This window comes from Xiphophorus hellerii, chromosome 13 (assembly GCF_003331165.1).
Source record: "Xiphophorus hellerii strain 12219 chromosome 13, Xiphophorus_hellerii-4.1, whole genome shotgun sequence".
NCBI classification, from domain to species: Eukaryota; Metazoa; Chordata; class Actinopteri; order Cyprinodontiformes; family Poeciliidae; genus Xiphophorus; species Xiphophorus hellerii.
The window spans coordinates 12,623,466-12,633,777 of record NC_045684.1 but is presented as its reverse complement, the minus strand read 5'-3'; the positions used below and the strand labels follow the sequence as shown (position 1 = coordinate 12,633,777).

The 10,312-nt window shown below is 37.2% G+C and overlaps 1 protein-coding gene across 1 annotated transcript; it reads right to left on the bottom strand.

Annotated features, from left to right (window-relative positions):
• On the bottom strand, positions 1-6,624 carry LOC116730680 (serine/arginine repetitive matrix protein 2-like). Its single transcript, XM_032580053.1, has 2 exons — positions 6,067-6,624; positions 1-4,502 (listed from the first exon to the last, which is right to left on the bottom strand). Exon 2 carries the CDS (start codon positions 4,460-4,462, stop codon positions 3,263-3,265), a length of 1,200 nt encoding a protein of 399 aa, XP_032435944.1. The 5' UTR covers positions 4,463-4,502; positions 6,067-6,624; the 3' UTR covers positions 1-3,262.
• Positions 6,625-10,312: the final 3,688 nt, after the last annotated feature.

The following is a 10,312-nucleotide window of genomic DNA, read 5'->3' as shown; positions in this document are numbered from 1 at the left end:
TAAAATGGCCAGATGAACATTTTATTTTAATTCAGACATTTTCTCACAAATTATTCATCTTAAAAATCCACCTCAAAGCCTAATTCCCTCTTAGATTTCAAAAGTTGTCAATATGAGTAATAATCACGTACAACGCACAAGTACCCCAAAACACACACATGGATGTTGGTGAAATCATCAATTGATCCCCAAAAATGTTAAAAACAAAGAACAATAAAAAAGAAAAACAATGAGAGCTACACGCCTAACATTAAAAGACAAAACAAATTGTTAATAGATGCAAACAGGAGGAAATCTTCCAGGGCGCAACAGGAAAGCGAGATGTGGTTTTTTTATTGGACTGCTGGAGGAATGCAATTAACAAAGAGTCAATAAAATAAAGTACATTCAAAGCTTTGGCACTGAGGCGACAACAGAACAAGGAGTCATGGACAAGAAACAACTGAAATGCTTCATATCAAAGAACTTCATCCCGAAATGAACGTTAAATTATTAGAAACAAAATACCTCAAATTGACACTTTTTTTTTTTTTTTGTTCAACACTTTGATTTTAAAAACTGTTTTCCACCGTCGGTTTAAGAAATGAAAAGCACATTTTGGCCGATTTACAAGGCATAAAAACAAGATTCTGGATGGAAAAAACTAGATCAGCTTCTAGCGCCACCTTCTGGAGGATGTTAAAGGTCTTCAGTTTCATCTCTTAATGGACGTGGAGGGTTTGTGTTGGAAACGAGCCAAAAAGGGACAAGAAAAGTCAATATATATTTTATCTTGTGCGCCGATAAAACTGCTGGAGGTCGAAATCGGCCCAATTTTCCATTAATGAGCTTCGATCAGTGACCAAAAAAATAAAAGCATCAAAAACAGGAAGTCCCGCTATTTTCAGTCTGTAAAGGCATCAACAATCAACATATACTTTGACACATTTTGTTTTGAACTGAATACAATTCAGATAAAGGTTAAAGGTCAAGTGCTTAAATGGACATAATCTTGTATTTCCTTCATGCGAATGTACAGACATGTTTTTGTTCTGTTATTTTTTTTTACAATCTTTAGAAAAAGAAAACAGAACAAATAGTCTGAATCAAACTTTTTCTTTTATGAATATGTCCAATAAAAACAAAACGCTGCAAAAACACAAAATCCTACCAAGTATTTCTGCTCTAGTTTTCACTAAAACTACGTTTACGCTTCGAGGGTCGTCTCCCTCAGCACTGGCTCTGCGTACCGAGCCCACTGCCCTTCACCCTGACGACCCGTCAGGTCCAGAACCAACCTCAGCAGTGGTGGGTCCCATCAGGGACGACAACGAACGGGCGAAACATCTGGTGTGAGGCAAACCATCTAATCCTGAATGCCAACAGAAGAAATTGCCCGGTGAAGAAAGCTCAGCAGCGTCTGCACTTTTGATGGTGGATGAGAATAGGTCGCGATAAACAATAAATCAATTAATAGCACGATAAATTAAAATTATCGACCTCATTTGAATTTATTGCGTGTCATCCAGTGACGACACTGGATGAGAAAAGGCTCAACTCCGCTGACGCCTCCCTTCCTCATTTCCTCCCTGTAATGGAGGAGTGAACTATTGCATCAGGCAGTCGGATCTTTATCTAAATATAATGATTATTGATGGGCTATTTAGTGTACAGACTTCATAATCTGTATTCTTTTGGTTGAATGTAGTTTTTATTTCCACTTTGGTTTTATGTTGTTTAGTTTTTATTCAACTGCATTTTTAACGGAGACCGAGTCCATTTTATTTTTGCTTTTGGTTGTTTTGTTTATTTTTTAAAATGTTTTATCAGTTCCAGTGTTAAATGTTCTTTTGAAAAAAAAGTATCTATTTTTGGCAGGATGTTGCTTGCATTACCATTGCATCAGTTTAAAATGGTCTTCAAACAATATTATCGTTTATCGCAATAATTTTTGAGACAATTAATCGCTCAGCAGAATTTGTTATTGTGACGGGCCTAGTTGAGAAGAGCAACCCTTCCCGCTCCCATCCTCACCACTTCCTACAGAGGGACAATACTGACCAGCAGCATCTCTGTCTGGTTTGGAGCATCCAGAGCAGGGGCGGGCAACTCCAGGCCTCGAGGGCCGGTCTCCTGCAGCTTTTAGATGTGTCTCTACTTCAACACACCTGAGTCAAATAATGAGGACATTAGCAGGACTCTGGAGAACTTGACTGCATTTAGGAGGTGATTCAGTTATTGGATTCAAATGTGTTGGACCAGGGAGACATCTAAGAGTTGCAGGACACCGGCCCTCGAGAACCAGGATTGCCCACCCCTGATCTAACGCCTCAGACTGGCAACGTGTGGAGAGAGAGGTGAGGACAGCGGGGATTCATCGGGGCCGATCGTCCTTCCATCCCTGACGGCGCTCACAGTCGCCGTCTGTCCAGAGTTCGGTCGATTATAAAGGTTTGTTCTCCCTGCTGCCAAAAAGCTTCAAATGCAGAACAACCAGATTCCACAGCAGCTTCATCCCTCATAAGACTGCTAAACTGCCCTTAGTTTAACCTTTTATTATATATATTTGCATTAATACTTTTATTATTACTTATTTATTGAAGCCTTGCAACGAATTTCTTTCAATTTGTACATTTTTAAACATACAACTGAATGACAAACTAAATGTCTAATACACTTGAACTAAGACAAGTCTTAAAAACGTTTTAGCAATATGTAAGAGATGGTTTTAAGTAAATAATTTCTTAATATTGATTCACTCATAATATTGGAAAAAAAATAATTGTTATAAGTGCCAGTGGAAATATTATTTTAATCAATACTAAGTAATTATTTACATAAACAAGCTCCTATCTTGCTGAAAAGCTACTATTTTTGTCTTGCTTCAAGTTTACTATATTGTTTGCACTAAAAACTAGGAAAAAAATACTTGATAAGATGTGTTTTTGCAGTGAAACGCATCAGAATCTGTCAAAATTTGAATCAGCAGGATCACAAAGAAAACCGAATTTCAGTTTCAGATGACAAAATCCAGATCGGTGCATCTCTATGAGAACAACCTGTCTGTATTGGCTTCCAATTATCACTCAGGTGACAGAAATAACTTCTTTTTAAAAAAATATAATAATAGTAAAAGCACAATAAAAGAGATGACGACGTTAGAAGTAAAACTGGAGACGCTGCTGAATACCTAGCCTAGCGAACGGACAGAAGGTTAAAACACATGATCTATGACTCAACGGCAACGACTACAGCCAACGTTGTGGTCAGACCGGACCGTACATCAAGCCTGCTCGCTGATGTCGTAGCTAACGTCCTGAGCCAGGACAGTTTCTCCCGGTTCCTCCCCGCGTAACGACGCCGCCTCCATCTGCTCCTGTTCGCCTTCGCTAGCTGCCTTGGAGTCGTTGAACTGCGCGTCTCCTCTGGTGGAGCCTTTCGGGCGGCCCCGCTTCTTCCGGGGGGCGCCGTCGTCTTTGCTCGGGTTAGCCGCCGGGCGGCCTCTTTTCCTCGGCATTCCGTCGCGCGGGGCGGAAGGAGACGTTAGGCTCTTTCGTAAGTGAGCGCCTTTCTTGGACTTGCGCGGCCGACCGCGGCCTCTACGAGGCGTCGTTGACGCTTCCTCCTCGACTCGGGGGTATTTCCGCGGCCTTCCCAGGGGTTTCCACACTTTGGGCTTCTTCAGCTCCTCCGCAGAAGGCAGAGGGTACTTCCGTGGTCTTCCCTGCTTCCTACGCGCTTTAAAAGGAGACGGATTATTCTTCGTAGAGCCTTTAGGTCGGCCTCTTCCTCTCTTCACCGGTTGGGAGTCATCCAGGTTCTTCCTCGGTCTTCCTCTTCCTCTGTGAGGTTTCTTTGAGATGGTTTTGGGAACGCCGCCGCTGTACTTTACCACAGGTTTCCTGGGTCGACTTGTTGACATATTCAGTGTTTTCTCGGCTGTGTGTGCTTCCGCATCCCAGTCACTATGCTCCCGCTCCATCCTCGATTTTTTATTGGGAGACCCTTTCGGTCGGCCTCTTTTCCGAGGAGTTACGGAGCTGCCTTCGTCTACGTCAGACTTCCGCTTTAAGGGGGCTCTTGGGCGCCCTCTTTTGCGCGGACTTGCTCCGCCGTTCACTAAGCCTTCAGAGGCAGGTTTCTTGCCAGACCCCTGTGGTCGTCCTCTTTTCTTTGGAGATTGTTCTGTATTGTCGCTCCTTTTCTGTTTCGTGGACCCTTTCTGCCTCCCTCTGCCCTTGCGGGCTGTAACCGGGGTCTTTGCGTTTTCTTCTCCAGACTCCCGTGGCTCCTTGGGTTGAGACGTGTTGTTTGAATCACCTGAATCCTGAATCAGGTCTACTGCAAAAAGCGGTTTATTCTTGGAGCTTTTTGGCCTCCCCCTCCCTCTTTTGACCGGCGTTTTATTCACCACGTCGGCCTCCCCTTCACTGCTAGCTTGGTCTTCTTGTTCCGTCTTGGCCGTTACCACTTCCTCTTCCATTCTGCTTCCTGAAGCTCAGACCTGCTCCGCCAGTCTACTCCTGTAAACCGACACAAGATACAATCCAAACAATAACTGGTTAATGCAGTTGAATACTCTATAAATTATTCTGACGATTAATCAGATAAAAATTACATTCTGCAGATTTTCTCATTTACCCAAATAAGTTTTTTGAACGTTAGAAATACATTAATATTGCAAATATAGAATATATATAAATTTTTTAAATTAAGAAAATATCTACATTTTTGCCTAAAATTACATAACATTTGTGTGTTTGGGTCACAAATTATAAAAATCCTTTGGTGAACCAGTGAACCACTGTACTAATAAATTTTGTATACATTTTTTTACTCCTGTTTTTTAATAGGATTGTGTCATTAAATTCAAAATATTTTGGTTTTACACTATGTTTTGTGTTGCTTCAAAATAGTGAACACTGTTAAAAGTCCCAAATTGTAATAAAAACATTATTTACATGTCATAAAGAAAATACAACCGGAAATGATAAATACCCACATCTATTTAAATGTTTTAATCGTTTATTAAATACAGGACTAAATTAGATAATGCAAATTTTATGTCTTTTTAAGTTAAAATTAATGCTTCTAGTATTTAAATTGTATTTATTTAAATGAGTTCAAAGTCTATGTGCTGAATTGCACCATGAAATAATTCACTTTCACAGAGACTCAACCCAATATTTGCAAAGGACCAGTAAACTCTACTGAAATAATGACACACATACACAAAAAAAAAACAAAAAATAAAACTTTTGTTGTTTTTTAAGCCCTTTATGAATGAACTTAAACTGGTGTCTTTCTGAAAATAAAAAATATTTAATTTGTAAACTTATCAAAAGTATTAAAAATATACAAAAAAGTTAATAATATTTCTAATACTGAGATATTACATAAATTAAAACTTGAATGATTTTCAACAAATAATTACATTTAATTCATATATTTCTAATTAAATTTAACACACATTCATATATATTTTTAAATATTTACTGATCTAATTTTGGCACCTCTGGTACTCCATAAGTAACTTATAATATATATAGTTATATACATATAGTTAATTTATTGCATTGACTTTTATTCCAGTTATCAGAACGAGTTAAGGGCGCCCTCTACCGGCAGAACGCCACTTTTAAGGTGGACCTCTAACTAGGAAGCCAAGTTCGGGTTGCTTCTCAAAAGGCTCCGTCTATTTCCTGGATTACAATCTCATAACGGCGGGAAAATGCACAGGCGTCTAAATCAATACAATGCAGTCAACACTACAGAATGTGTGTTGTCTTAACATTCATTTCCAGTATGCCCAATAATAAATAAAATATATGCAACATGCGCTAGAGAGCCCTTAAGACACGGCGCATTTTTAACCAGAGTATTTATTAAAAATTAGAGCCGTAATAAAAGCTTTGACCAGTCTAGACTATTTTCCAGGTATTAGCCAGCTTCAGAAATCTACCGCTGTAGATAGAGATGTAAAGACGATGAAAGGCTGCAAACACCAGAGTGCATTCCTCATCTTAAACTCAACCCCTGTGAGATTTCAGGTTAATTTTTCGGTAAATATGAATTCAGGAGACATACCGTAAACCGAAAGTGCGTGTTTATTGTTGCTGTGATGGCTTCTTCTTCTTCTTGAAGTCCATTGACGGTTGGCAAAAAACGTTAGGTGAGCATTACCGCCACCAGCCGGTAAGGAGTGTGGAGCGCATGACATGAAATAAAATAAACCAAAACAAAGAAGAAGAAAAAACAGTATCCTACTATAAAACTTACAATGTGTTTTTTTAAAAATCAAATATAGTTTGACATCTTCTGCTTCCTGAACACTTTTGATTTCATTTTCATATTACTAAGGTTCCTAATTAACTTGTTTCTCTGAATCCGGTAATTCCTGCAATACAAAATAACATGATCTATTGTCTCATCCTCCCCACAGCCACATTTCCCTGTCTGATGTTTCCCTATCAAAAATGCGCTGATGGCTGTTCTCGGTGGTCCGTCATGTCTGGGGGACTCTGAAGGAAACAAGAGCTCTGCGTTTTTAGTTCCTAACCGAGTGCTCCAATGTTGTTGCTAACATCGAAATAAGATTCGCATACATTAAACTCTGCTTTATGTAGATAAAATACAATAGAAACACTATATTAATTGGAAAAACAAAACGGGAAAATGTACATAAATAGCAACACCAGGTAATTATTATGTTATATAAAAACTTTTTCCATAAAAAAATCTTGTATTTACCTTGTACACTTCTGTTGAAAAATAAAACACATCTATAAAAGTGGGTACGTAGAATAATGTATGTAAGCGATAAACGGAAAACATGAGTAAGGAAGAGGATTGGGATCTCTGAAAAAAATAAAAATTATTGACCTTATTTGCCCCAGTAGTCTAATTCTATTTCATAAATGTTCACACTCCTTAATAAATACTTTGTTGAAGTACTTTTTGATTCAGTTTCAGTAATAAGTCTTCTTTACTTCACACCTACCGTCAATTAAATTTTTTTTGTTTATATTAGCTTTATTTATGGGAAAGTTACAACGTTACAAAATAAAAGAAAACAAAATAAAACGAAATTTTACAAACCAGTAATTTGCCAAAAAAGTAATAGGCTGAAGTCAAGTCATATTCTTACCTCTTTAATCTTACTTATCTGAAATAAAGTTGTCCTGACGGTTCTCTGTTTACATTCTTTAGTTACGATGTAGCTGCAGAGAGGTTGCAAAGGATCAGAAGAATCTTACTGTACAAAGGTATCAGTCAGAAGAAGGGTAAATAAAAAAGTTCCACAGTCCACTCTTTCAGTTCATTGATGTTTACAGTCATTATTCTTTTATATAAAACCATATAAAGCTCTGGCTACATCATATCAGTTAATCAAAGTCTGGACTTTGACTAGACCATTCAGGATATTTACTCAGACCAAAACTTCATGTGTTAAACCCACATTTGTTGCCTGATATACAGAGAAGCTTGTATTTGATTTTAAATTTTTGTATTTGATGACGATGAAATGTTTAATTTAGTTTTCAACAAATGTGCTGCTGATCTTTATGTCCAGAACCTGCTAACAGATTTTGTTGTTTCTTGTAAAGTTAAAAGACAAAAATACAGTTTTTAGCCACTACAGTCTTTCTTGATCAACAGATTATTACATTTTAGAAAATTTTGCCCCAAACTTTCATCCTGGGGAATTCTGGAGCTTCAAATGCCAGAAATGTGGCATTAGGTTTGTGTAATGTCAAGTAAGATTTTTATTTCTGGACATTTGAGTCCAAAAATGTAACTTTTCCCTTCTGAAACAGCGATCAGGTCTAATTATATTTAAAAAAAAAAAAAAGTAGAAACATAACTCTGAAACTGGCTTCTGGCTTTGTTAAAGGGCTGTTCCAGTTTTTCTTTAAATATTTGGACTAAAATAAATTACTGCTGGTTAAAACATGCCAACACTTGGCATAATGCTTCAGTAAATGCTGATTCTTTAGTGGGTGGTTTGTAATCATTGGTTCCTTTATGCCAGCAATAAAAAAACAAAATAAAACAAAACAGCTTTAGGATTTTATTTGCTGTTTGAACCAGTCCAACCTGATTTTAAAGTTGTTTAGTCAAATAATGTAGTGAAATTCCATTTTTTTGTTTGAGGATGAATTCAGTTAGTAACTCAAAATAAACAAACAAAAAATAGATGAATAATTAAATTTCAAAAACACTTTATTTATACCAAACATACATTCAAAGAGTTGATGGTGATGCTGCAGGCAGGAAGGATCTCCAGTCTTGCAGTTAATCTGAAGAAGCCTCTGATTGCTGTATGACAGTATTAGAACATGCAAACAGCTCACCAGTACAAATATTCCACAGCACCATGATCTGGTGGCTAATCCACCTCATTTGCTTTTGCCACTCCTCTTTACGTCTGTTTTAATTCCCTGATTTAATTCACTGTTACACCATTTCAACTTTTAACATCTTGTGCTGTTAGAATATTTAAAAAGTGCATCATTTGTATGATATAAATTAAGGTTACATAAATATAGGTCTCCTCAAAAATATTTATAAAACAATATAAGTTTATGTTCATAATATAATTGAAATAAAGATATAATAAAACACTTAATAGATTTCAGAAGACTACCATTAAAAGTGGAACCAAATTTAAAGAACCTGACTTAAATTATTTTAGTGTAAACTGTCTCATAAAATAATATGAATTATAATAGTTTGTAGTATAATAGAATATAAAAATATTTATTGGCTGCAAATAGACTCACTCAAAGAATATAAAAATACATATAAAAACAGAAAAAAGATTAAAAATTCTGCACAATACAGACAAACTTTCAACATTAATATTAAATGACAACAGCAGGCTTGTTTTAGACGCTTTATTCATCTAAAATGACTGAATGAATTCAGCATGCCGACATAAACTTCCTGAATCTCTCGTCACACAGTTTGTAATTTTAGCTGAGCTTATCCCACGTTTGTTCTTCCAGTCTTCACCGAGGAATCATGTCGCCCGAGACGAGAAGGCCAAAAAAAGAAAAGACGGCAAACAACAAGAGGCAGACAGATTATGTTGCACTTGGTGGCTGGATAAGGGGGAGGAGAATGAGGTAATGTCAGGGTCAGCAGGAAGAATCTAAGACAAAGAAAAAAGAAATATGCAAATGTGTTAATATGTGAGACAAATAGAGAGAGAGAAGCTGTCAGTGTGAGACAAGAGAGGCTGAGAGACAATGACAGACGTGGCCGGAGGAAAGGGAAAGGAGCGTTTGAGAAAGACAACCCCTGAGAGACGGCGCGCTGAACCCGCTGCCCCGTCTCACCCCGCCGCCTCCTCCCAGCCTGTGTGCTTTACCATGGTTACCAGACAGGGCTCCCAATGCAGCCAGTTAATGTGTTTTTCAGCAGCGAGTGCGAGCTGGGTACTAATGTGTCTCAGTCTGTCTCCTGCACAATCAATGTCAACCGTCCTGGGATGCACAAATACGCACGAGGCGCAGAGCCAGGGAGCGCCGAGACGCGCTGGCTGGGTGTCGGGCCGAGAGCCGCAGAGCCGACCTCGAGGTTCTGACGCAGGGCGTTTTCCACGGCGGCACATTGGGGACGTTGTAGATGGAGGGAAAAGAGGAGGAAATGTATGTCAAGAAACTCCAAAATTATGAGATTAAAAAGGTGAACATTTCTGAGTCTGAAAAGTCAAAAATGTTGCTGGAAAAAACACAGAGAGTTTGACATTAATCTATCAATTATTAATCTAAAAAAATCTACAAAAAACATGAACATTTTTGAGATTGAAAAATTGAAAACTTTCAGATTTATCTCTGAATTTTTTGTTTTTAGGAAAAATTCTGAAATATTTGAAAATGCAGAAACTTTCTAGAAAAAACTTGGAAATTTTGAAAAGTTTGAAAAGTCAAAGATTTGTGAGAAAAAAAACTCAGAAATTTAATTTAATAAATTTACACACTTTTCTAGAAAAACAGGTAATTTCAGAATTTGAAAAGTTGAAAATGTTTAAAAAAAAAAGCCAGACATTTTCCATAGAAAATATGGTTATTTCTTAGTTTGAAAAAGTCAAAAATGTCACTAGAAAAAACACAGAAAGTTTGACATTAATCTAAAAAAATTTCTAGAAAACAATTTAAACATATTTGAGTTTGAAAAGTTGAAAATATTCCTAGAAAAATCTCTGGAGATTTGATTTTCAGAAGTCTAAAATTTGTGAGCAAAAAAAGGAGATCAATCCCAGAAATTTTGAGATTAATCTAAAAAGATCTTTTACCAAAAACATGACAATTTCTGAGTTTAAAAATTC

Coding starts and splice junctions, on each gene's coding strand:
- LOC116730680 (XM_032580053.1), bottom strand. CDS start 4,462: ATGGAAGAGGAAGTGGTAACGGCCAAGACGGAACAAGAAGACCAAGCT.